The sequence below is a fragment of the Phyllobates terribilis genome, unplaced genomic scaffold, assembly GCF_046119375.1.
Source record: "Phyllobates terribilis strain yellow unplaced genomic scaffold, ASM4611937v1 Scaffold_1__5_contigs__length_1240528914, whole genome shotgun sequence".
Lineage (NCBI taxonomy): Eukaryota > Metazoa > Chordata > Amphibia > Anura > Dendrobatidae > Phyllobates > Phyllobates terribilis.
The window spans coordinates 17,719,428-17,747,136 of record NW_027362761.1 but is presented as its reverse complement, the minus strand read 5'-3'; the positions used below and the strand labels follow the sequence as shown (position 1 = coordinate 17,747,136).

The 27,709-nt window shown below is 44.7% G+C and overlaps 1 protein-coding gene across 1 annotated transcript in view; it reads left to right on the top strand.

The window, feature by feature from the left end:
- Positions 1-27,709, top strand: part of CPAMD8 (C3 and PZP like alpha-2-macroglobulin domain containing 8) — a 265,715-nt gene that overhangs the window by 127,489 nt on the left and 110,517 nt on the right. Inside the window, exons 23-26 of the mRNA XM_073656527.1 lie at positions 2,773-2,824; positions 4,865-5,163; positions 5,375-5,600; positions 7,318-7,494. Of these exons, the coding sequence (XP_073512628.1) occupies positions 2,773-2,824; positions 4,865-5,163; positions 5,375-5,600; positions 7,318-7,494 (754 nt within the window). The remainder of the gene's footprint in view (positions 1-2,772; positions 2,825-4,864; positions 5,164-5,374; positions 5,601-7,317; positions 7,495-27,709) is intronic.

Sequence of the window (27,709 nt, the reverse complement as noted above, 5' to 3'; positions counted from 1 at the left end):
ACCAGTGCATGGCAACTCCGAGAATCAAGTACATGGTTTAGACCAGGGGTCTCAAACTCGGCTGGGTATATGGGCCGCACATGGAAAAAATTTGAATTTGGGGGGCCGCATTCTTTGTTCAATGTGACATTTTTAGTGATACCATTTTTTTTGTATACACCTTTTGAACAGTTTTGCCGTGTTTATTTTTTATAGCTTGGGTCCTTATGGATGTGGCGATAATAAACGTGTACTTTTTTGTGTTTACTTTAGTTTACATATAAAACAGCATTTTTAGTGCCCAATATTTTTTCATGCTTTATTTTATTTTTTATTTTTTTTTACAATTTTATTTCCCCCAATTGGCCACATATTGGGGGAAATTGTAATATTGTCTTACAATTAGCATCATATAGTAATATTGGAAAACATCTTGTAGTAATGTTCCCCATCCAAGTCCCCATCTTGTACTAATGTGCCCCATCCAGGTCCCCATCCTGTGGCTATGTGCCCCATCCAGGTCCCCATCCTGTGGCTATGTGCCCCATCCAGGTCCCCATCTTGTGGCTATGTGCCCCATCCAGGTCCCCATCTTGTGGCTATGTGCCCCATCCAGGTCCCCATCTTGTGGCTATGTGCCCCATCCAGGTCCCCTCTTGTGGCTATGTACCCCATCCAGGTCCACATCTTGTGGCTATGTGCCCCATCCAGGTCCCCTCTTGTGGCTATGTGCCCCATCCAGGTCCCCTCTTGTGGCTATGTGCCCCATCCAGGTCCCCATCTTGTGGCTATGTGCCCCATCCAGGTCCCCATGTTGTGGCTCTGGTCCCCATCTTGTGGCTCTGTGCCCCATCCAGGTCCCCATCCTGTGGCTATGTGCCCCATCCAGATCCCCATCTTGTGGCTATGTGCCCCATCGAGGTCCCCTCTTGTGGCTATGTGCCCCATCCAGGTCCCCATCTTGTGGCTATGTGCCCCATCCAGGTCCCCTCTTGTGGCTATGTACCCCATCCAGGTCCACATCTTGTGGCTATGTGCCCCATCCAGGTCCCCTCTTGTGGCTATGTGCCCCATCCAGGTCCCCTCTTGTGGCTATGTGCCCCATCCAGGTCCCCATCTTGTGGCTATGTGCCCCATCCAGGTCCCCATCTTGTGGCTATGTGCCCCATCCAGGTCCCCTCTTGTGGCTATGTACCCCATCCAGGTCCACATCTTGTGGCTATGTGCCCCATCCAGGTCCCCTCTTGTGGCTATGTGCCCCATCCAGGTCCCCTCTTGTGGCTATGTGCCCCATCCAGGTCCCCATCTTGTGGCTATGTGCCCCATCCAGGTCCCCATGTTGTGGCTCTGGTCCCCATCTTGTGGCTCTGTGCCCCATCCAGGTCCCCATCCTGTGGCTATGTGCCCCATCCAGATCCCCATCTTGTGGCTATGTGCCCCATCGAGGTCCCCTCTTGTGGCTATGTGCCCCATCCAGGTCCCCATCTTGTGGCTATGTGCCCCATCCAGGTCCCCTCTTGTGGCTATGTACCCCATCCAGGTCCACATCTTGTGGCTATGTGCCCCATCCAGGTCCCCTCTTGTGGCTATGTGCCCCATCCAGGTCCCCTCTTGTGGCTATGTGCCCCATCCAGGTCCCCATCTTGTGGCTATGTGCCCCATCCAGGTCCCCATGTTGTGGCTCTGGTCCCCATCTTGTGGCTCTGTGCCCCATCCAGGTCCCCATCCTGTGGCTATGTGCCCCATCCAGGTCCCCTCTTGTGGCTATGTGCCCCATCCAGATCCCCATCTTGTGGCTATGTGCCCCATCCAGGTCCCCATCCTGTGGCTATGTGCCCCATCCAGGTCCCCTCTTGTGGCTATGTGCCCCCTGTGCTGTTCTTCACACACATAAAATAGAAAAAAAAGATGATTCTCACCTGTCCTCCGTTCCCTCGGCGTCCTTCCTGCAGATGTGGCCCGCAGGCACCACAGAGTCAGACCCCTTGACGATCCCGACCTGGTCCAGGAGTAGCCGCCGACAGCAGCGCTGCATTGCCGCACAGAGACTGTCTCCCAGCACAGCATTTTCAATGTCAGCCGCCGGCCAATCAGAGGCCAGCAGCTGACATCTGCATATGGCAATGACGTCATACTCGCTGCGCCGACACGCAAATATCAGCTGCTGGCCTCTGATTGGCCAGTGGCTGGCATTGGAAATGCTGTGCTGGGAGACTGTCTCTGCGCGGCAATTCAGCGCTGCTGTCGGCGGCTCCTCCTGGACCTGGTCAGGATCATCAAGGGGTCTGTGCCTGCGGGCCGCATAAAGCAGCCTCAGGGGCCGCATGCGGCCCGCGGGCCGCGTGTTTGAGACCCCTGGTTTAGACGAATTCCACAATGGTGATTTGAGTTTCATTTTTCTGTTCCATTATAGAGAAAGAAAAAGGGAACTCATGCAAGAAACAAATCCATCACATGATGGATGCAAATGGCGCAAGATGGAACCCATTGACTATAATGAATTCTTTTGGGTTTGTGTTGGGGTGTCATTTTACCAGAATGCTGCTGTAGGGTAGCTTTTTCTTCTTGTGAAAATGATAAAACCTCAACCCAGGTGTGAAGCTAGTCTTAGAAATTCTTGTTTAGATAGATTTTACTGGTGACTACTATAACTGTCTTGGGAATCTGATGCATCTCCTGATTATCTAAGAAAAAATAAAAATATTATTATTGATTATTGTATTTTTTATATCAAAATATTAAGTATTTTTGTTTTGTTTAATTGCTAAAAAGTATATTTGTCTTCTGTTCCAGCCAGAGGGTTTAGCCCGAGAATACACATACAGTGTCTTTTTATGCCCAAATGGTAAGTAAAATGTATAAAATTAAAATCAGTATAACATATACCATATTTTGCGGACTATAAGATGCACCGGACCATAAGACGCACCTAGGTTTTAGAGGAGGAAAATAGGAAAAAAAAAATGTAAGCAAGAAATGTGGTCATGATGCCCTGTTATGTGGGAGGGAGTCTGCTGCTGACACTGGTATTGGGGGAATGTCCCCCAATTCTGTTGATATTCTCCATCCTGGTATGTATGGCCCCTCCTTCCTGGTATACGTGGCCCCCATCCCATCCTGGTATACATGGCCCTCATCCCCATCCTGAAATGCATGGCACACCTTGATCCCCCATCCTGGTATTCATGGCACCCCTTTGATCTACCATCCTGGTATGCATGGCACCCCTTGATCCCCATCCTGGTATGTATGGCACCCCTTGATCCCCATCCTGGTATGTATGGCACCCCTTGAGCCCCCATCCTGGTATGTATGGCACCCCTTGATCACCCATCCTGGTAATGTATGGCACCCCTTGAGCCCCCATCATGCTGCCCACAAAAAAAAAATAAAACAATTATACTCACCTCCCCTCTCCTCGAGCGCAGTCCCGCTCTTCTGCCAAGACTCTCACTGTGTGAGCCGCGCATGGCAGGGCGCGCATGCCATCCCTGCCATGCGCCCTCACACTGTGAGATGCTGTGCTGGAATAGTCACTGCTCCCCACGCCGGGACTCTGTGCATGGGGAGCAGTGACCATTCAGTCTGTTCAATAGCGCGCGCACTGTAGCCGCAGCTCGGCTCCTGCTGCCGCTCTGCAGTCAGTGTGCCTGCTATTAAAGACCATGAATATTTACTACAACCCATGGGAGTGGGTTGTAGGGAATATTCATGAGCTTTAATAGCAGACTCCCCTGCGTGGGGAGCAGGGAATATTCATTTTCTTTAGTAGTGGGCACAGCGTAGGCTACAGCAGGCGGCTGCTGCCTCCTGTGCCCCGCTGATCCCAGGCTGCCGCTCCCCCACACCTCCTACAACGCAGAGCCACAGTATATACAGGTAGATCGTATTCGGACTATAAGACGCACCCCCCACTTTCCTCCACAATTTTGGAGGAAAAAAGTGCGTCTTATAGTCCGAAAAATACGGTACTTTTTATTGTTTGTTTAGGGGACCCCAAATATAAGATTCTCAGATAATATTAAGCTTTGTCAGATAGTGGTGATAAACCAAAAAATCACAGACTAAAGTTGGCTGTAAAATACCCATCAAAAATATAATCGGTGGTTTTGCATTAAATAAGTGATATCTGAAGGGTTGCAATATGGAATAGGTGAGGGACTGTAACTTTAGGAATAGGCCACAATATCCTCCATTATGGTAATCTAGGTGGTTCTTCATAAAAGCAAAAAATATAAGTGCATGTACAACCCCAAATCTAAAAAAAGCTGGGAGACTGTGTAAAATATAAAGAAAACAAGAAGGCAATGATTTGGAAATCTCTTAAGCCATATATTATTCAGAGCAGAACTTAAAGCACAGATCAGAAGGTGAAAGTTTAAATCTTTTCTATTTAATTTGGAAAAATTATGTAATTTAGGAATAGATGGAAGGAACACATCTGAAAAAATAAATATAATGTTAAAATACACTAGCGCCCAAGGGGATAGTAGGAAGAACGTCCTAGAAGCTGCTTGGCAGATCCACGAGTCCTATGTGGTGGCCCGTAAATAAAGGAAAACTATGATAAATAAATGATGCTGCCGAACTAATAGAAAAAAGTAAAAAACAGTTACGAAAAAAAGGGGGCACACACAAAAGAAGTTGCACACTGTCAGGATTCAACAATGTCCAGTGTCATAAAGTGACTGCAGAAATTGATGCTTAGCCTGGAAAACTCCTAATAATGGTATAAAAATAATAGGTGTTCATGTCGATATTGTGTGCACTGCTTGATTAAGCTTTATTTTTTTGCCTTTAACATCTGCATATTTTTCCTACTTATTGTTCCCATCATCTATTACGTACTTCTTTGTGAATTTATGCAGTGTCTTTTTTGGCCTAGAGAAAATTCAGATTTCTACTCCCAACAAGTTTGAGTATCAGTATCTACAGAAGCCGCAGCGAATGACCCACTTTGACTTGACTGTAAAAGCCCACAATGATGCCCATGTGGCACTCTCATCAGGACCCCATGACATGGCTGAAATGATAGAGATTGTTATTGGTGGCCAACAGAATGTTAGGACTTGGATTACAACCAGCAAAATGGGAGAATCTGTATCGGGTGTAAGCACTCCTGCTATCTTATCTTGGGATGAGTTTCGAGCATTCTGGATTAGCTGGAAAAATGGTCTCATCCAGGTAAGTAATTAAATTTATATTTTGTATTAAAAAATAAGAGTTTAGAGGTGGTATAATCATTATTGTTTTATTTCTCTGTGTATTTGGCTCTCTTCTAGAATAATTACAATGTTTATTTTATATCAAGTTAAAATTAATGTTAAACTAGTAGACACGTTTCATGGGTGCAGACCACCCTCCTCCCTTTCTTCTCTGTCTCCACCTTCCTCAGGTAGGACACGGCACCAAAGGCTTCAATGACTCTGTTATCGTGGAGTGGGAAGCTGGCAAGCAGCCGGACGTGAAGTTCATCGGCTTTTCGACTGGCTGGGGTTCCATGGGCGAGTTTAAAATCTGGAGGAAGGAAGAGACAGACGAGAACCACAATGAGGCCTTTACACTTGGCATTCCGCACAATGTAATACCAGGGTCCGAAAGAGCCACAGCTTCTATCATAGGTCAATATTACTATTTTAATTGATTGCGTTTGATCCAAATAAAGTATTGCACAGTATCTTAGCAAATGGAAACTTATAGTGCACAATATGTGGTTGCAATGCTATTTCACAGAATCAATTATGCAAACTTAATATATTAGATTATCTCAAGTGTAGTTAAACACGTTTGAGAATTCTTCATAGTTTACAAAAACATTATGGTAAAGAGTTTTACAGAGTAAATCAGGGCTGTTTCTTTACTATGTTTAAAGTAAAAATTAAAATTGGTTAAAGTGAATCTATCATAAGGTTTTTGATATGAAATCTGAGAGCAGCATAATGTAGGGGCCGATACACTGATTGCTGTGACGTGTCACTTTCTGACTTTCTGGGCTGCATGCTGTCTTTTTTTTTATATACAATTACTGGTTTATCTGGTCTAGATTTAACAGCACTTTGAATGCTCAGCCCTGTTTAACCCCACCCAGGGCCACACCACTGATTTTGGTGTATACTCTATATTGGCAGAAAGCTGCTAATTGGTGGTGGGGATGGGAATACACAGAACAGTTGACTAGGTGGCACAAGATGCCTAGTCCTGTAGTGATAATCTGCGGATAATACACTGATTTTATATTAACAATACCACAGCCCAGTAAATAACACATCACAGGAATAAGGCTGTCAGCCCCTACATCATGCTGCTCTCAGATTACATGATAAAAACCTGCAGACAGATTCCCTTTAAGATCTGGGTATAGAATGTATATCTACAATAATAATGTCCCTTTGTTACAGCAGTGTGACACCCAAAGTAAAGTTTTCATCCAGCATCATTTTAGTGCACTTTTGAGGTATTTAGGCTGTCCCATGATATTGAACAATGAAATGTGCTATTTATGACGGGGGTGTTGCAACACTGGCATTATCTGTTACTATGAAACCACTTTTTATTACTGATCATCACTGATAAAACCAGAGTAGAAACAATTATCCCATTTACTTTACTGTGTCAAAAAGAAAAATTAAAACGGGGAAACCGAACTGTTACCTTCATGAACTGTTGAACCTGAAGAAGATCTTAGGGCAGGATCGAAAACGTGTTCATTCAGATACATCATTCATGGTGTTATGTTTAGCCGACCACCATTTTTACTCTGGTTTTATTAGTGACCATAATAAAAAGTGGTTTTATAGTAACAATGTTGCTCCTCTTTTTTCCTGGTTTTTGCCCTACTGGCAACGGACTTTTGCAGAGCTCTGTGCAGGAGTCGGTGTATCGGTGGTCACAGACCGCTCCTGCCAGTGATTCAGCTGCTCTCTATCAACAGAGCAGCTCTTCCTCTTCTGGGCTTCTCTGCTGGCGTGGAGGGACTGCTGGTGTAATGCTTATTGACAGCCGGCTTCCCCATTTAGGCAGCGGGGATCCGGCTGTCAATCAGAATGACTTCAGAAGTCCCACCCTGTCAACAGAGCAGAGCGGAAAAGAAACCGCCACACTGTTGAAGTGATGTCAGTGGAAGTCTCTGAATCCCTGGCAGGAGCGGTTAGTGACTGCTCTGTGCCGACGGAGAACGGCGGTGAGCACAGCATGCAGGTACGTCGCAACTACCTGCCTTTAAGTGCTTAGTCACTTTTTTTTGCAAAGTCCCCGATATCCCTCTTTAATAATGAGTTTCTCTCATAATATCTGAAAATCCCTTCTTTGGTTTTTGATTATGCCTGAATTTAACCCTAGGAGATGTCATGGGTCCCACTGTTAGTAACTTGGATAACCTTCTTCGACTTCCATTTGGATGTGGGGAACAAAATATGATACATTTTGCTCCAAATGTATTTGTTCTAAAGTATCTCCAGAAAACTAAACAGTTATGTCCTGAAGTGGAGGATGAAGCTGTGGACTATTTGGTGCAAGGTATTGTATTAGTAATTTTTAGAAAGACCATTGAATGTTCTGTAAAAGTCTGTTAACTTTTATCTATCAATTGTGCTGCAAGAAAGACAGCTACAAGAATGACTACAATAATGCATCCACTAATATTACTGGACCTACTGTATATAGTAAAATAGTATTATATAATTGTCCTAGGGCTTTATTATTATTGTTATTATTATTATTATAGAATCCGTAATAAGGGACATGTAGACATAATCTAAGAAGTATCTCTTAACTAATATGGAACCAGACAGTGGTGAAATTAGACAATATATACAGTTATATGAAAAAGTTTGGGCACCCCTTTTAATCTTAAGCTTAATGTTTTATAAAAATTGGTGTTTTTGCAACAGCTGTTTCAGTTTGATATATGTAATAACTGTTGGACACAGTAATGTTTCTGCCTTGAAATGAGGTTTATTGTACTAACAGAAAATGTGCAATCTGCAGTCAAACAAAATTTGACAGGTGCATAAGTATGGGCACCTCACCAGAAAAGTGACATTAATATTTAGAAGATCCTCCTATTGCAAAAATAACAGCCTCTAGTCGCTTCCTGTAGCTTTTAATGATTTCCTGGATCCTGGATGAAGGTATTTTTGACCATTCCTCTTTACAAAACAATTCCAGTTCAGTTAAGTTTGATGGTCGCCGAGCATGGACAGCCCTCTTCAAATGATCCCACAGATGGTCAATGATATTCAGGTCTGGGGACTGGGATGGCCATTCCAGAACATTGTAATTGTTCCTCTGCATGAATGCCTGAGTAGATTTGGAGCGGTGTTTTGGATCATTGTCTTGCTGAAAGATCCATCCCCTGCGTAACTTCAACTTTGTCACTGATTCTTGAACTTTATTGTCAAGAATCTGCTGATACTGAGTGGAATCCATGCGTCCCTCAACTTTAACAAGATTCCCGGTGCCGGCATTGGCCACACAGCCCCAAAGCATGATGGAACCTCCACCAAATTTTACTGTGGGTAGCATGTGTTTTTCTTGGAATGCTGTGTTTTTTTGCCGCCATGCATAACGCCATTTTGTATGACCAAACAACTCAATCTTGGTTTCATCAGTCCACAGGACCTTCTTCCAAAAAGAAATTGGCTTCTCCAAATGTGCTTTTGCATACCTCAGCCGACTCTGTTTGTGGCGTGCTTGCAGAAACGGCTTCTTTCGCATCACTCTCCCATACAGCTTCTCCTTGTGCAAAGTGCGTTGTATAGTTGACCGATGCACAGTGACACCATCTGTAGCAAGTTGATGCTGCAGATCTCTGGGGGTGGTCTGAGGATTGTCCTTGATTGATCTCACCATTCTTCTTCTCTGCCTTTCTGATGTTTTTCTTGGCCTGCTGTTAGAACCTTGCTGTTAGGTTTTTTTTTCCTTTGCTGGTCACATGACCTTGTTGGCCTATTTAATCCTGCTCCGCCCTTCTGGCTTTGCTGGACTTCATTGTATATCTACTTTCTAGCTAGCCTGTGCTCTGTATCCAACTCTGTTAGTTTGCTTGGTCTACGGACCTCTATGTTCTATCTATTTTGTTTGTTCGTCTGTCTGCTACTATTTCTGTTAGGAGGTGTCCCATATTCCTCCCAGTCCTTAGTACTTGTAGGGATTCCCTCCTCACATCTATAGGTCTCCGTACAGACTAGATTAGGACTTTAGCAGGTCTGATCGCAGGATCAGGTTCCCTGTTACATCGTAGGGATTCAGCTGAGTCTTATAGTAGGGACAGATCTCCTCTCTTTCCTTAGCTTTGGTAGCAGAACATAACAGTAAGTCCAGCCTGCAAATTCTCTAAGGAAAGATTTTTTTTTTTTTTTTTTTTGTTCCATCATGGTGTCGGTTCAGGATTTGGCTAAACACCTGCAGGGACTCTCTCTGGAAGTGGCCGAGCTCCGTCAGCACGTGAGTAACTGTCCTGGAGCATATTTCTTGGAGCCTAAGGTATGTTTGCCGGATTTATTTTTTGGTGAACATCGAGAATTTTTTTCATTTAAAAATGCTTGCTTATTGTATTTTCGTTTGAGACCCAAGTCCTCTGGGGATGAATCCCAGCGCGTAGGGTTCATAATGTCACTTTTGCGCAAAGAGCCTCAGGAGTGGGCCTTTTCTTTGCAACCTAGTGATACATGCTTCAGATCAGTGGATAGTTTTTTTTCTGCTTTAGGACTATTATATGATGATCCTGACCGTGTGGCATCAGCTGAGACTGAGTTGAGACGTTTAAAACAAGGATCAGGTAATGTCGAAAAATATTGTACTCATTTTCGTCGTTGGTCCACTCAAACAGGGTGGAACGATTCTGCTCTGAAAAGTCTATTTCTTGCTGGGCTCAGTGAAAGGGTTAAAGACCTGCTAATTGCTTATCCTACACCTGAGGATTTGCAACAGGCTATGCAATTAGCTATACGGGTGGATAGAAGACTGCGTGCTAGGGTTAATGAGAGCAAATCCTCTGCTATGTCAGTTTCTGGTTATGATAATGTGTGTACTAACAGTGGTGAACCGATGGAGATTGGATCGGTGGCACCTCGCTCTCAAGAAAAAGACCGTTTTAGCAAGATGTGTCACTTGGTTCCCTTCGTCAAACTGCCCTGCGCTAAAACTCTCGCTAAGGCCTTTGTCAAGGAAATTGTCAGACTTCATGGCGTTCCTACTGACATTGTTTCTGATAGGGGTCCTCAGTTCGTGGCTCGTTTTTGGCGTGCCTTTTGTGACAGGTTGGGAATTCATTTGTCGTTTTCGTCCGGATATCATCCTGAATCTAATGGCCAGACAGAAAGGAAAAACCAGGATGTTGAGCAGTTCTTGCGTTGTTTTGTGGCAGACAATCAAGAGGGGTGGTCTGAGTTTCTGCCACTTGCCGAATTTGCTCTGAACAATCATACATCTTCTTCTGCTGGTTGTTCGCCTTTTTTTTGTTGTTCTGGGAGACATCCGTCGTTTGGGTCGTTCTCCAAGTTGGGATCTGCCGTGCCTGAGGAGGAGAATTTTTCCGGTGATTTGGAAAGAGTTTGGACGGATGTGCGTGGTAATCTTCAGGAGGCCAACAGAAAATCTAAAGACTACTTTGATAGGAAACGACAGGAGGTTTTGTTCGCTGTTGGTGACATGGTTTGGTTGTCCTCTAGGAATCTGCGGTTGAGGATTCCTTCTAAGAAATTGGGTCCCAAGTTTGTAGGGCCCTTTAAGGTGCTTCAGGTTGTCAACCAATCTGCTGTTAGGTTGGAGGTTCCTACCTCCTGGAGAATTAATCCGGTCTTTCATGTCTCTCTGTTAAAAAAAGCTGTTGTGTCGGATGGTGACGCCTCTGCCTCTGTTCCTCCGGTGGTGGAGGACGGGGAATATGAAATTTCTCGCATCCTTGACTCTAGACGGTATAGAGGTAGTTTGCAGTATCTTGTGGCCTGGAAAGGTTTCGGACCCGAGGATAACTCTTGGGTGAGGTCAGATGATGTTTCCGCGTCCAGACTTATCAGAGCGTTTCACAGGAGATTTCCTGATAAGCCTGGTCCTAGGGGATCCGGAGGATCCTCTTAGAAGGGGGGGTACTGTTAGAACCTTGCTGTTAGGTTTTTTTTTCCTTTGCTGGTCACATGACCTTGTTGGCCTATTTAATCCTGCTCCGCCCTTCTGGCTTTGCTGGACTTCATTGTATATCTACTTTCTAGCTAGCCTGTGCTCTGTATCCAACTCTGTTAGTTTGCTTGGTCTACGGACCTCTATGTTCTATCTATTTTGTTTGTTCGTCTGTCTGCTACTATTTCTGTTAGGAGGTGTCCCATATTCCTCCCAGTCCTTAGTACTTGTAGGGATTCCCTCCTCACATCTATAGGTCTCCGTACAGACTAGATTAGGACTTTAGCAGGTCTGATCGCAGGATCAGGTTCCCTGTTACATCGTAGGGATTCAGCTGAGTCTTATAGTAGGGACAGATCTCCTCTCTTTCCTTAGCTTTGGTAGCAGAACATAACACCTGCCACTTCTGGCCTTAACAAGAACTGTCCCTGTGTTCTTCCATTTCCTTACTATGTTCCTCACAGTGGAAACTGACAGGTTAAATCTCTGAGACAGCTTTTTGTATCCTTCCCCTGAACAACTATGTTGAATAATCTTTGTTTTCAGGTCATTTGACAGTTGTTTTGAGGAGCCCATGATGCCACTCTTCAGAGGAGATTCAAACAGGAGAACAACTTGCATGTGGCCACTTTAAGTAGCTTTTCTCATGATTGCATACACCTGGCTCTGAAGTTCAAAGCTCAATGAGGTGACAAAACCAAAAAAAGTGCTTTAGTAAGTCAGTAAAAAGTAGGTAGGCGTATTTAAAACAAGAAAATGATAAGGGTGCCCATACTTATGCACCTGTCAAATTTTGTTTGAATGCAGATTGCACATTTTCTGTTAGTACAATAAACCTCATTTCAAGGCAGAAACATTACTGTGTCCAACAGTTATTACATATATCAAACTGAAATAGCTGTTGCAAAAACACCAATTTTTATAAAACATTAAGCTTAAGATTAATAGGGGTGCCCAAACTTTTTCATATAACTGTATATACAGTGGCATGTAAAAGTTTGGGCCCCCCTGGTTAAAACTACTGTTATTGTGAACAGTTAAGCAAGTTGAAGATGAAGTGATCCCTAAAAGGCCTAAAGTTAAAGATGACACATTTCCTTTGCACTTTAGGCAAAATATATATATATATATATATATATATATATATATATACACTTCTCAAAAAAATAAAGGGAACACTTAAACAACAGAATATAACTCCAAGTAAATCAAACTTCTGTAAAATCAAACTGTCCACTTAGGAAGCAACACTGATTGACAATCAATTTCACATGCTGTTGTGCAAATGGAATAGACAATAGATGGAAATTATTGGCAATTATCAAGACACCCTCAATAAAGGAGTGGTTCTGCAGGTGGGGACCACAGACCACATCTCAGTACCAATGCTTTCTGGCTGATGTTTTGGTCACTTTTGAATGTTGGTTGTGCTTTCACACTCGTGGTAGCATGAGACGGACTTTACAACCCACAGAAGTTGCTCAGGTAGTGCAGCTCATCCAGGATGGCACATTAATGTGAGCTGTTGCAAGAAGGTTTGCTGTGTCTGTCAGCATAGTGTCCAGAGGCTGGAGGCGCTACCAGGAGACAGGCCAGTACGCCAGGAGATGTGGAGGGGGCCATAGGAGGGCAACAACTCAGCAGCAGGACCGCTACCTCTGCCTTTGTGCAAGGAGGAACAGGAGGAGCACTGCCAGAGCCCTGCAAAATGACCTCCAGCAGGACACAAATGTGCATGTATCAGCTCAAACAGTTAGAAACTGACTCCATGAGGGTGGTATGAGGGCCCGGCGTCTACAGATGGGGGTTGTGCTCACAGCCCAACACCGTGCAGGACGCTTGGCATTTGCCACAGAACACCAGGATTGGCAAAATTGCCACTGGCGCCCTGTGCTCTTCACAGATGAAAGCAGGTTCACACTGAGCACATGTGACAGACGTGACAGAGTCTGGAGGCGCCGTGGAGAGCGATCTGCTGCCTGCAACATCCTTCAGCATGACCGGTTTGGCAGTGGGTCAGGAATGGTGTGGGGTGGCATTTCTTTGGAGGGCCGCACAGCCCTCCATGTGCTCGCCAGAGGTAGCCTGACTGCCATTAGGTACCGAGATGAGATCCTCAGACCCCTTGTGAGACCATATGCTGGTGCGGTTGGCCCTGGGTTCCTCCTAATGCAGGACAATGCCAGACCTCATGTGGCTGGAGTGTGTCAGCAGTTCCTGCAAGATGAAGGAATTGAAGCTATGGACTGGCCCGGCCTTTCCCCAGACCTGAATCCGATTGAGCACATCTGGGACATCATGTCCCGCTCCATCCACCAACGTCACGTTGCACCACAGACTGTCTAGGAGTTGGCGGATGCTTTAGTCCAGGTCTGGGAGGAGATCCCACAGGAGATCATCCGCAACCTCATCAGGAGCATGCCCAGGCGTTGTAGGGAGGTCATACAGGCACGTGGAGGCCACACACAATACTGAGCCTCATTTTGACTTGTTTTAAGGACATTACATCAAAGTTGGAACAGCCTGTAGTGTGTTTTTACACTTTAATTTTGGAGGTGACTCCAAATCCAAGTCTCCATTGGTTAATACATTTGATTTCCATTGATGATTTTTGTGTGATTTTGTTGTCAGCACATTCAACTTTGTACAGAACAAAGTATTCAATGAGAATATTTCATTCATTCAGATCTAGGATGTGTTATTTGAGTGTTCCCTTTATTTTTTTGAGCAGTGTATATACACATACATACATTCATATACATATATACAAATTGTCTCTTCAGAGAGGAAGAGGACTATTAACTTTTAGGATTGCTTCTTCTTATAGGTGTCTCTACAGTTCTTCCTCGCTGAAGAGAGAATTTGCATATTTCTCAGAGGAGCATTGCAGCATAAAGGTCTCCTCACCTTGACATGCTTAACATGTCACTCTCCGCAAGGAGAAATGTTATGTTTTTTTATTTTAAAAATTACAAAAAGGAAAATGGGCCGATGCAAATATTTGGGCACCCTTGGAGATTTGTGTGCTCAGATAACTTTGACCAAGGTTTCAGACCTCAATTAGCCTGTTAGGGTTATGGCTTGTTCACTATCATCATTAGGAAAGGCCAGGTGACGAAAATTGCCCAGCTTTATAAAAACCCAGCCTCCTCTAACCTTTTTCCAAATAACAGCAGCCATGGGTTCTTCTAAGCAGCTGCCTAGCACTCTGAAAATTAAAATGGTGGAGGCCCACAAAGCAAGGGAAGGCTATAAGAAGATAGCAAAGTATTTTCAAGTTGCCCTTTCCTCAGTTGTAAATGTAATTAGGTAATGGCAGTTAACAGGAACAGTGGAGGTCAAGATAAGGTCTGGAAGAACAAACAAAAAATTTCAGTGAGAGCTGCTCTAGGATTGCTACAGAGGCAAATCACAACCCCCGCTTGACTGCAAAAGACCTTCAGAAAGATTTAGCAGACTCTGGAGTTGTGGTACATTGTTCTACTGTTCAGCGACACCTGCACAAATATGGCCTTCATGGAAGAGCCAGCAGAATAAAACCTCTCATGCGTCCTCACCATAAAATTCAGCATCAGAATTATGCAAAAGAACATCTAAGCAAGCCTGAGGCATTTTTGAAACAAGTCCTGTGGACCTATGAAGTTAAAATATAACTCTTTGGCCACAATGATCAAAGGTATGAGTAGAGAAAAAAGGGCGCAGAAAAGAACATCTCGCCAACCATTAACCTCTGTCATCCCTTTGGTGCGGGCTCCGGCGCTGAGCCTGCATTTTTCCGGGCACATGACAGCTTATCTGTTCAACTGTCATGTGCCCCTAACAGCCGTGGGTGGAATCACGATACACCCACGGCTTTTAACTAGTTAAATGGTGCTGTCAATCTCTATCATCAGCAACCCCGTCACACGATCGCGGGTCGCCGATGGATTGTCATAACAACCCAGGGGTCTGCAGAAGACCCCTGCAGTTGTCATTGCCAGATTGCTATGAGCACCGCCCAGCGGTCGGCGCTCATAGCAAGTGAGCAATTCTGCTACACACAGGCTATCTGATGATCGCATGTATCTACTGTAGTACAGGCAATCAGATAATTGCAGCTTCAAGTCTCCCATGGAGACTATTGAAGCATGCAAAAAGTAAAAAAAAAATGTTTTAAAAAAAAAAAAAAAATCTAAAAGTTTAAATCACCCCCCTTTCGCCCCATTCAAAATAAAACAATAAAAAAAATATACACATTTTGGTATCGCCGCTTTCAGAATCGCCCGATATGTCAATATAAAAGAATAATTAATCCAATCGGTAAACGGCATAACGAAAAAAAATTCAAAATGATTAATTGTTTTTTTTGTCGCTGCTACATTGCAATAAAACGCAATAACGGGCAACCAAAACATCGTATCTAACCCAAAATGGTATCAATAAAACGTCAGCTCTGTGCGCAAAAAATAAGCCCTCACCCGGCCACAGATCCCAAAAAATGGAGACGCTACGGGTCTAGGAAAATGGCACCATTTTTTTTTTTTTAACAAACTTTTGATTTTTTTCACCACTTAAATAAAAAAGAACCTATACATGCTTGGTATCTACAAACTCATAATGACCTGGAGAATCATAATGGCAGGTCAGTTTTAGCATTTATTGAACATGGTAAAAAACAAAACAAAGAACAACTGTGGAATTACACTTTTTTTTGCAATTTCACCGCACTTGGAATTTTTTTCCTGATTTCCAGCACACGATATGGTAAAACCTATTACGTCATTCAAAAGTCCAACTTGCCCCACGGAAAATAAGCCCTCACATGGCCATATTGACCGAAAATTAAAAAAGTTATGGCTCTGGGAAGAAGGGGAACAAAAACCAAAAACGGAAAATGGCCTGGTCATGAAGGGGTTAAGTGTGCAGTTTTTAAATTAAGGTCTTTATTATTAAGGGAAAAAGAAATCCAAACCTACAGGACCCTGTGTGAAAAAGTGATTGCCACCCACCTTTGAAACATAAATTAACTGTGGTTTATCACATCTTTGGGATGCTGAGTTCAATTCCCCTACCCACACACAGGCCTGATTTCTGCCACATCTGTTCTCAATCAAGAAATCATTTAAATAGGACCTGCCTAACAAAGTGAAGTAGACCAAAAGATCCTCAAAAGCTAGACATCATGCTGTGATCCAAAGAAATTCAGGAACAAATGAGAAACAAAGTAATTGAGATCTATCAGTCTGGAAAAGGTTATAACGCCATTTTTAAAGCTTTGGGACTCCACCGAACCACAGTGAGAGCCATTATTCACAAATGGCAAAAACATGGAACAGTGGTGAACTTTCCCAGGAGTGGCCGGCCGACCAAAATTACTTCAAGAGCGCAGCGACGACTCATCTTATAAGACCCTACAACATCCAATGAACTGCAGGCCTCACTTGCCTCAGTTAAGGTCAGTGTTCATGACTCCGCCATAAGAAAGAGACTGGGCAAAAATGCAATGCATGGCAAAGTTCCAAAATGAAAACCATTGCTGAGAAAAAAGAACATAAAGGCTCGTCTCAGTTTTGTCAGAAAACATCTTGGTGATCGCCAATGCTTTTGAGAGAATACTCTGTGGACTGACAAGACAAAAGCTGAATTTTTTGGAAGGTGTGTATGTCCCATTACATCTGGTGTAGAAGTGACACAGCATTTCAGAAAAGGAACATCATACCAATAGTAAAATATGGTAGTGGTAGTGTCATGGTCTGTAGCTGTTTTGCTGCTTCAGGACCTGGAAGACTTGCTGTGGTAAATGGAACCATGAATTCTTCTGTCTACCAAAAAATCCTGAAGGAGAATGTCCGGCCATCTGTTTGTGACCTTAAGCTGACAATGATCCAAAATAAACCAGCAAGTCCACCTCTGAATGGCTTAAGAAAAACAAAATTAAGACTTTGGAGTGGTCTAGTCAAAAGACCTGACCTTAATTCGATTGAGATTCTGTGGCATGACTTTAAAAAGGTGGATCGTGCTCGGAAACCCTCCAATGTGACTGACTTACAACAATTTTGTAAAGATAAGTGGGCCAAAATTCCTCCAGAACATTGTAAAAGACTCACTACCAGTTATCACAAATGCTTAATTGCAGTTGTTGCAGCTGCTAAGGGTGGCCCATCCAGTTATTAGATTTCTGGGGTGTGAGGCAGTGAGGGGATCATATGCGAGGGACGGTATGTATCCCCCGGGATCCGCATAGAGGCATCTTGAACCCGCTGGAGTGCATTACAATCACAGGCACAGCTGTGGTTGCAATGCAAAATAAAAGTAAGGCTATGTGCCCACAATGTAGAAATGCTCCGGATTTTTCCTGAGCGTTTCTGCATCTCCTTGGCAGAAGAAACGCATTGTACATGCGTTTTTCCTGCCAGGGACATGCGGATGTGAAGCGTTCTTCACATGCATTTCCGCATGCGGGTTGTCAAGCGCTTTCCAAGCGATTTTAGCGTCACTTGGAAAGTGCTTGACAACTTGGTCACACTATATAAATCCATGCAAACGGCATGGATTTTATATACTGTGACCAAAAGAATGGTTAAAAATAAAAAAATAAATCTATACTTACCTTCTGATGGCCCCTGGTGTCTTGCTTCGCTCCGTTCTCCCTTGTCGGCAGCTCGCGGTACACTGCACTGAAGGACCTGCCGTCACATGACTATGACGTCAGCGCAGGTCCTTCAATCGCGATCTGCCAGCATGGGAGGATGAGCGCAGCGGGGGCCGTCAGAAGGTAAATATAACATTTATTTTTTATTTTATTCTTTTTTTCACAGGTTCTATGGTACCCGGGTCCGGAGGAGAGTCTCCTGTCCTCCACACCCGGGTACCATCCGCACATTTAAACGCGTGGAATGCGCATCTACATATGCAGTGATGTGTAATCCATGCGTTTAAATGCAAATCAATGGCGGCGAAAACGCAGCACTTCCGCAAAATAATTGGTAGTCCTGCGTTTTTTTCCGCAATGATAATCCGCAGCTGAAACTTCCGCAGCATGTGCACAGCACATGCGGATTATCATGTGTTTTTTAAGAGTTTCTGCAGCGTTTTTGCCGCTGCGGAAACGCTTAAAAAACGCATCGTGGGCACACAGCCTAAGTTGAACTTGGTCAAGCTATTTGACCAAGTCGGATTAGGAAAACCTGGCATGGGCTTTTATTTTTGGAGCGATCTACAGGATTGAAGTGGGGCGGGTCGCTCCCACCAGCCGGGTCTTACAAGTGGCTCATGTCCACAGTTTCATCTGAAAGCCTGCAGCAAAGGTTTGGGTGTGTCAGTGGCTTGTTTGCAAGCTGCAGGAGGCTCTGTGCATGGCAGGCTTGTGTGAAGGCACAACACAGGCCTGTGAGGCAACGTAACTGGTGCACCTCAGAGTGAAATGGCGCGGCCATCTCCCATGGCAACAGGTTTACACGGACTATTTGAATCACCCCTTCTGCGATCCGGAGGACATCTTTTGCATTTGAGTTGTGAGTTCTGCAAATAAAGACATTTAAATTTAACTTTCCTTGGGTCACTGCCTCATTACCGCACAGTGTGAACACTGCCACACTACAATATGGTGGAGAATATAATATAAGGAGAAAAACATAGGAGTTTCATTATAAAAATAGGAAAAATCTTTATATAATAATTTAAAATCAATATAATATAAAAATCAACAGACAAAGATACAGAAAACTCATCAAAAATACATCCCCTCCGGGGATGAGGATGAGGGTAAGGCAGCATCCCCGGAGGCCAACATCCCTGAACTGGAGGTGTCCGGAGGGAACTTTGGAGCCGCCCAGCTCAGAGACTTGACTCTAAAAGGGGCATTTGGTATTGTCACTGTTCTGAATGGTGTTGCTCAAGAGCCTGGGGCTGACACCCGATATCCGCACTTTGCTGTAATTGGGGAGTTACTATATCTGGTCACCAAGCTCAGAGGGGAGGTAATCGATCAGTTACTAGTGCCAAGACTGTACAGACGCATGGTGTTAGATATGGCCTATACACAGGTTTTGGGTGGTCATCTGGGGGTAGAGAAAACCCAGGAAAGGATCCTCCAGAGGTTCTATTGGCCCAGTTGTCATCAAGAAATTGTAAATTTTTGTAGGTCATATCCCACCTGCCAACTGACCTCCTCGGTGGCCCACTTCCGGATCCCCTTAGTGCAGTTGACAATCATTGAGGTGCCATTTGATTGCATAGCCGTAGATCTAGTGAGACCCTCGGTCAAATCCGCCAGAGGACATCAGAATATCCTGGTGCTACTGGACTATGGTACACGGTATCCAGAGGCCGTGCCACTACGTAACTCCTCTGCCAAATGTATAGCCCGGGAGTTGGTCCACATCATCTCTAGAACGGGGGTTGCCTAAGGAGATCCTAACGGACCAAGGGACCCCATTTATGTCAAGGGTGATGAGGGAGTTGTGCAAAACCCTGCAAATCACACAACTCAGGACCTCAGTCTACCACCCCCAGACAGATGGCTTAGTGGAGATATTTAATAAAACCTTGAAGGCCATGTTAAAGAAGGTCATAGAGAAAGACCGCCGGGACTGGGACTGTCTACTGCCTTACCTTCTGTTCTCCATTAGAGAAATCCCACAGGCCTCTACTGGATTCTCCCCGTTTGAGCTGTTATATGGCCGACACCCCCGCGGACTCCTGGACGTTGCAAAGGAGACCTGGGAGGCGGAGTCTACACCCTACAGGAGTGTAATCGAACATGTGGCCCAGATTCAAGAGAGGATTGCAGAGGTAATGCCCATTGTGAAAGAACACCTCCACAAAGCACAAGAGGCACAGTCGAGGGTGTACAATAGATCAGCGAGAGTGAGACACTTCAACCCTTGGGATCGGGTACTAGTGCTGGTACCTACGGTGGAGAGCAAATTCCTGGCCAAGTGGCAGGGCCCCTATGAAGTGGTTGAAAAGGTTGGTGACATCAACTATAGGGTCCATCAACCAGGAAGAAGGAAGCCCTACCAGGTGTACCACGTTAACCTCATTAAGCCATGGCAAGACAGGAAGCCTGTGGAAGCTCCGTGTTTGGTGGCGAAGACTGACACCGACGTGGAGGAAGTCAAGGTGGCAGAGTCGCTGTCACATGCCCAGAAGCAACAATGCCAAGAGCTGCTGCAGCGGAACAGGGACATGTTTTCGGATCTACCGTACTGTACTCAGATCATAGAGCATGAGGTGATTACGGAGCCTCATGTCCGAGTGAATAGGAAGCCATATTGGATTCCTGAAGCCCGCCGAGAGGTAATCTCGAAGGAGGTAAAGCGCATGCTGAAACTGGGGGTCATTGAAGAGTCCAAGAGTGGCTGGTCCAGTCCCATAGTCTTAGTGCCGAAACCAGATGGAGAATGGCGGTTCTGCAATGACTATAGGAAACTGAATGAGGTCTCTAAGTTTGATTCGTACCCACTGCCCAGGGTAGATGAACTAATTGAAAGGCTAGGGCCGGCCAGGTACATTACCACCCTTGACCTCACAAAAGGTTATTGGCCGATTCCTATGTCCCAAGAGGCCAAGGAGAAGACCGCCTTTTCAACACCAGATGGGTGTTTCCAAGGAGCACCAGCTACCTTTCAGAGATCCATGGACCAGATCCTAGCTCCCCACAAGAAGTATGCAGCAGCCTACCTGGATGATATCGTGATCTACAGCCAGGATTGTGGTAGCCATCTGAGCAAAGTCCAGGCGATATTCGATGCTCTACGGAAGCCGGGGTTTTCCATCAACCCGAGGAAATGTGCCTTTACCCAGGAGTTATCCTCGGGACCGAAACCTTTCCAAGCGACGAGATACTGCAATCTCCCTCTATGCCATCTAGAATTAAGAATGCGAGAAATTTCATATTCACCGTCTTCCACCACCGGAGGAACAGAGAAAGCGGCGTCCTTATCTGAAACATCAGCTTTTTTCAATAAGGAAACATGAAACACTGGATTAATCTTCCAGGAGGTGGGAACCTCCAACCTAACAGCAGATTGGTTAACTACCTGAAGTATCTTAAACGGCCCTACAAATTTCGGGCCCAATTTCTTAGAAGGAATCCTCAACCGCAGATTCTTAGAGGACAACCAAACCATGTCACCAACCGTAAACAAAACCTCTTGACGTTTCCTGTCAAAGTACCTCTTAGATTTTTTGTTAGCCTCTCGAAGGTTACAACGTACATGTTAGAACCTTGCTCTTAGGTTTTTTTTCCTTTGCTGGTCACATGACCTTGTTGGCCTATTTAATCCTGCTCCGCCCTTCTGGCTTTGCTGGACTTCATTGTATATCTACTTTCTAGCTAGCCTGTGCTCTGTGTCTTGCTCTGTTAGTTTGCTTGGTCTACTGACCTCTATGTTCTATATATTTTGTTTGTTCGTCTGTCTGCTACTATTTCTGTTAGGAGGTGTCCCATATTCCTCCCAGTCCTTAGTACTTGTAGGGATTCCTTCCCCAGATCAATAGGTCTCCGTACAGACTAGCTTAGGACTTTAGCAGGTCTGATCGCAGGATCAGGTTCCCTGTTACATCGTAGGGATTAAGCTGAGTTCTATCGTAGGGACAGATCTCCTCTCTTTCCTTAGCTCTGGTAGCAGAACATAACAGTAAGTCCAGCCAGCAAATTCTCTAAGGAAAGATTTTTCTGTTCCATCATGGTGTCGGTTCAGGATTTGGTTCATCGCCTGCAGGGACTCTCTCTGGAGGTGGCCGAGCTCCGTCAGCACGTGAGTAACTGTCCTGGAGCACATTTCTTGGAGCCTAAGGTATGTTTGCCGGATTTATTTTTTGGTGAACACCGAGAATTTTTTTCATTCAAAAATGCTTGCTTATTGTATTTTCGTTTGAGACCTAAGTCCTCTGGGGATGAATCCCAGCGCGTAGGGTTCATAATGTCACTTTTGCGCAAAGAGCCTCAGGAGTGGGCCTTTTCTTTGCAACCTAGTGATACATGCTTCAGATCAGTGGATAGTTTTTTTTCTGCTTTGGGACTATTATATGATGATCCTGACCGTGTCGCATCAGCTGAGACTGAGTTGAGACGTTTAAAACAAGGATCAGGTAATGTGGAAAAATATTGTACTCATTTCCGTCGTTGGTCTACTCAAACAGGGTGGAACGATTCTGCTCTGAAAAGTCTATTTCTTGCTGGGCTCAGTGAAAGGGTTAAAGACCTGCTAATTGCTTATCCTACACCTGAAGATTTGCAACAGGCTATGCAATTAGCTATACGGGTGGATAGAAGACTGCGTGCAAGGGTTAATGAGAGCAAATCCTCTGCTATGTCAGTTTCTGGTTATGAGAATGTGTGTACTAACAGTGGTGAACCGATGGAGATTGGATCGGTGGCACCTCGCTCTCAAGAAAAAGACCGTCGATTTTTTGAAGGCTTGTGTTTCTATTGCGGAAAATCTGGTCATTTGATTAAAGGCTGTGAGCTTCGTATGAAGAAAGAAAAAAAAATGGTCAGTCATGCCCGTATTGCCTGTTTAAATTCCAAGGGTGTATTTTTAGCTGCTTCCACGATTGCTCAGGAAAAATTAATGGAATTTCGGGTGTTTGTCGATTGTGGGTCTACTCTGAATGTTATTGATGGGGGATTCGTGGAAAGACTCAATTTAAAACCTGAACCTTTATCACCCCCCATTGCTGTGGTTTCTGTGGATGGTTCCCCTTTGAAGAATATTACTCTCAAGGTCTGTGAATTTCCTCTCACTATTAATGGTGTTCACCATGAGAAATTGGATTTGGTAGTGTTGAATAACTTGCCTTCTCCAGTAATATTGGGATTGCCCTGGTTAAAATTTCACAATCCTGTACTGGATTGGTCTACCAGTGAAATTAAATCCTGGAGCCATAAATGTTATGACAAGTGTTGTAATGGGCGTATTGCAGCTTTGGATAGGGGAGAATTGCCTGTTCCTATTCAGGATTTTTGGAGAGTTTTTTCTGAGAAGGAATCGCAGGTTTTGCCTCCCCATAGAGACTATGATTGTTCTATTGAATTTGTCCCTGGAGCGACTCTTCCTAAAAGTCGTTTATTTAACCTTACTATTCCTGAGAGGAAGGCTTTGGAGGAATACATACAGACAAATTTGGCCACCGGTCACATTAGGCCCTCTAAGTCTCCTGTGGCGGTTGGATTTTTTTTTGTAAAAAAAAAGGACGGCGGTTTACGTCCTTGTCTGGATTTTCGTGAGATTAACAAAATTACTGTACGCAATCCTTACCCACTGCCATTGATTCCTGATCTGTTTAACCAGTTAATGGGGGCCAAGTGGTTCTCTAAAATTGACCTTAAGGGGGCATACAATCTGTTGCGCATGAAGGAGGGTGACGAATGGAAGACTGCTTTTAACACTCCTGTGGGTCATTTTGAGAATCTGGTTATGCCTTTTGGTCTTACTAATGCTCCTGCATTTTTTCAGAATCTGATTAATGACATCCTTAGACCTTTGATCGGTAAAAATGTGGTTGTGTATTTGGATGACATTTTGATTTATTCGCCGGATCTGGAGTCTCATTGGCGGAGCGTGCGTGAGGTATTACAGTTATTAATGGACAATTCGCTTTTTGCTAAGCTGGAGAAATGTGAGTTCGCTGTACAGAGAATTAGTTTTTTGGGCTACATTATCTCCAGCAAAGGTTTTGAGATGGATCCGGTTAAGGTTCAGGCTGTGCAGGAATGGCCTAGGCCTATTGGTTTGAAATCGATACAGAGGTTTTTAGGTTTCGCCAATTACTATAGAAAATTCATAAAAAATTTTTCTAGTATTGTCAAACCTCTGACTGATCTCACCAGGAAAGGTGCTGATGCGGTTCAGTGGTCTTCTGAGGCCATTGAAGCTTTTGTGTATCTCAAGGAGAGGTTCACCTCTGCTCCCATCCTTATGCAGCCTGATGTTACTAGGCCGTTTTTGGTTGAGGTTGATGCTTCCTCTGTGGGGGTTGGCGCAGTATTGTCTCAGGATAACGGGGATGGATTACATCCCTGTGCCTTTTTTTCAAAAAAATTTTCGGAGACTGAACTGAATTACGATATTGGTAATCGGGAATTATTGGCTATTAAACTCGCATTTGAACACTGGCGCCACTTCTTGGAAGGTGCGGAATTTCCCGTTCAGGTTCTTACGGATCATAAAAATCTGATATATCTTGATGCTGCCAAGCGCCTGAATGCCCGTCAGGCTAGGTGGGCACTGTTTTTCTCGCGGTTTAATTTCTCCGTTACTTACATCCCTGGTACTAAGAATGTTAAGGCGGATGCCTTGTCTCGCAGTTTTTCTCCCATAGTCGGTGCTGAGAAAGAGGAGAACATTTTACAAGAAGGTGTTGTGATAGCTGCTTTGGACTCCGTTTTGGAAAATGAGATTCTTAAAGCACAGGAGAATGCCCCTTCTAACACTCCTCATGGGAGGTTGTTTGTGCCTGGGACCTTTAGGAGAGATTTGTTTGTTGAGTGTCACGAATCTCGGTTGGCAGGTCATCCCGGAATCTCTGAGACCAAGAGACTGGTGGGTCGCAGTTTTTGGTGGCCTGGATGGCAGAAGGAAGTCATTAAGTGGGTGCGTCAATGTACTATATGTGCTAGATCTAAGTCCTCACATACTCCTGCTGCGGGGTTGCTTTGTCCTTTGGAGGTTCCCAGTGCTCCTTGGACACATTTGGCTATGGACTTTATAACTGACCTTCCCCCCTCTGAGGGTTTTACTGTCATCTGGGTGGTCGTGGACCGTTTTAGCAAGATGTGTCACTTGGTTCCTTTCGTCAAACTGCCCTGCGCTAAAACTCTCACTAAGGCCTTTGTCAAGGAAATTGTCAGACTTCATGGCGTTCCTACTGACATTGTTTCTGATAGGGGTCCTCAGTTCGTGGCTCGTTTTTGGCGTGCCTTTTGTGATAGGTTGGGAGTTCATTTGTCGTTCTCGTCCGGATATCATCCTGAATCTAATGGCCAGACAGAAAGGAAAAACCAGGATGTTGAGCAGTTCTTGCGTTGTTTTGTGGCAGACAATCAAGAGGGGTGGTCTGAGTTTCTGCCACTTGCTGAATTTGCTCTGAACAATCATACATCTTCTTCTGCTGGTTGTTCGCCTTTTTTTTGTTGTTCTGGGAGACATCCGTCGTTTGGGTCGTTCTCCAAGTTGGGATCTGCCGTGCCTGAGGAGGAGAATTTTTCCGGTGATTTGGAGAGAGTTTGGACGGATGTGCGTGGTAATCTTCAGGAGGCCAACAGAAAATCTAAAGACTACTTTGATAGGAAACGACAGGAGGTTTTGTTCGCTGTTGGTGACATGGTTTGGTTGTCCTCTAGGAATCTGCGGTTGAGGATTCCTTCAAAGAAATTGGGTCCCAAGTTTGTAGGGCCCTTTAAGGTGCTTCAGGTTGTCAACCAATCTGCTGTTAGGTTGGAGGTTCCTACCTCCTGGAGAATTAATCCGGTATTTCATGTCTCTCTGTTGAAAAAAGCTGTTGTTTCAGATTGTGACGCCTCTGCCTCTGTTCCTCCGGTGGTGGAGGACGGGAAATATGAAATTTCTCGCATCCTTAACTCTAGACGGTATAGAGGTAGTTTGCAGTATCTTGTGGCCTGGAAAGGTTTCGGTCCCGAGGATAACTCTTGGGTGAGGTCGGATGATGTTTCCGCGTCCAGACTTATCAGAGAGTTTCACAGGAGATTTCCTGATAAGCCTGGTCCTAGGGGATCCGGAGGATCCTCTTAGAAGGGGGGGTACTGTTAGAACCTTGCTCTTAGGTTTTTTTTCCTTTGCTGGTCACATGACCTTGTTGGCCTATTTAATCCTGCTCCGCCCTTCTGGCTTTGCTGGACTTCATTGTATATCTACTTTCTAGCTAGCCTGTGCTCTGTGTCTTGCTCTGTTAGTTTGCTTGGTCTACTGACCTCTATGTTCTATATATTTTGTTTGTTCGTCTGTCTGCTACTATTTCTGTTAGGAGGTGTCCCATATTCCTCCCAGTCCTTAGTACTTGTAGGGATTCCTTCCCCACATCAATAGGTCTCCGTACAGACTAGCTTAGGACTTTAGCAGGTCTGATCGCAGGATCAGGTTCCCTGTTACATCGTAGGGATTAAGCTGAGTTCTATCGTAGGGACAGATCTCCTCTCTTTCCTTAGCTCTGGTAGCAGAACATAACAGTACATCAGTCCAAACTCTCTCCAAATCACCGGAAAAATTCTCCTCCTCCGGCACAGCCGATACCAATTTGGAGAATGACCCAAATGACGGATGTCTCCCAGTACAACAAAAAAAAGGAGAACATCCAGCAGAAGAGGATGTATGGTTGTTAAGAGCAAATTCAGCAAGTGGCAGAAACTCAGACCACCCCTCTTGATTGTCAGCCACAAAACAACGCAAAAACTGTTCAACATCCTGGTTCTTTCTTTCTGTCTGTCCATTAGACTCAGGATGATATCCAGATGAAAATGACAAATGAACTCCCAACCTGTCACAAAAGGCACGCCAAAAATGAGCCACGAACTGAGGTCCCCTATCGGAAACAATGTCGGTAGGAACACCATGGAGTCTGACAATTTCCTTAACAAAAGCCTTAGCGAGTGTCTTAGCGCAGGGCAGTTTGATGAAAGGAACCAAGTGACACATCTTGCTAAAACGGTCCACGACCACCCAGATGACAGTGAAACCCTCAGAGGCAGGAAGGCAGTAATAAAATCCATAGCAAGATGCGTCCAAGGTGCACTAGGAACCTCCAGAGGGCAAAGCAACCCTGCAGCAGGAGCATGTGAAGACTTAGATCTAGCACACACAGTACATTGACGCACCCACTTAATGACTTCCTTCTGCCACCCAGGCCACCAAAAACTGTGACCTACAAGTCTCTTAGTCTCAGAAATTCCTGGATGACCTGCCAACCGAGACTCATGACACGCCACAAACAAACCTCTCCTAAAGTTCCTAGGCACAAACAACCTCCCATGGGGAGTGTTAGACAGGGCATCCTCCTGGGCTTTCAGAATCCCATCTTCCAAAACGGAGTCCAATGCTGCTATCACAACACCTTCCTCTAAAATGCTCTCCTCCTCCTCGGTACCAACCATGGGAGAAAAGCTGCGAGATAAAGCATCAGCTTTTACATTCTTGGCACCCGGGATGTAAGTAACAGAAAAATTAAACCGCGAAAAAGAAAGTGCCCACCTAGCCTGACGGGCATTCAAGCGCTTGGCAGCATCAAGATAGATCAGATTCTTATGATCAGTGAAAACCTGAATGGGAAATTTAGCACCTTCCAAGAGATGACGCCAATGTTCAAATGCGAGTTTAATAGCCAGCAATTCCCGATTACCAACATCGAAATTAAGTTCGGTCTCAGAATTTTTTTTTTAAAAAAAAGCACAGGGATGTACTCCATCCTTGTTTTCCTGAGACAAAACAGTACCGACCCCCACCGAAGAAGCATCAACCTCGACCAAAAAAGGCTTGGTCTCATCAGGCTCCATAAGGCTGGGGGCAGAACTGAACCTCTCCTTGAGATACACAAAAGCTTCAATGGCCTCCATAGTCCACAGAACCGTATTCGCACCTTTCCTGGTGAGATCGGTCAGCGGCTTAACAATTAT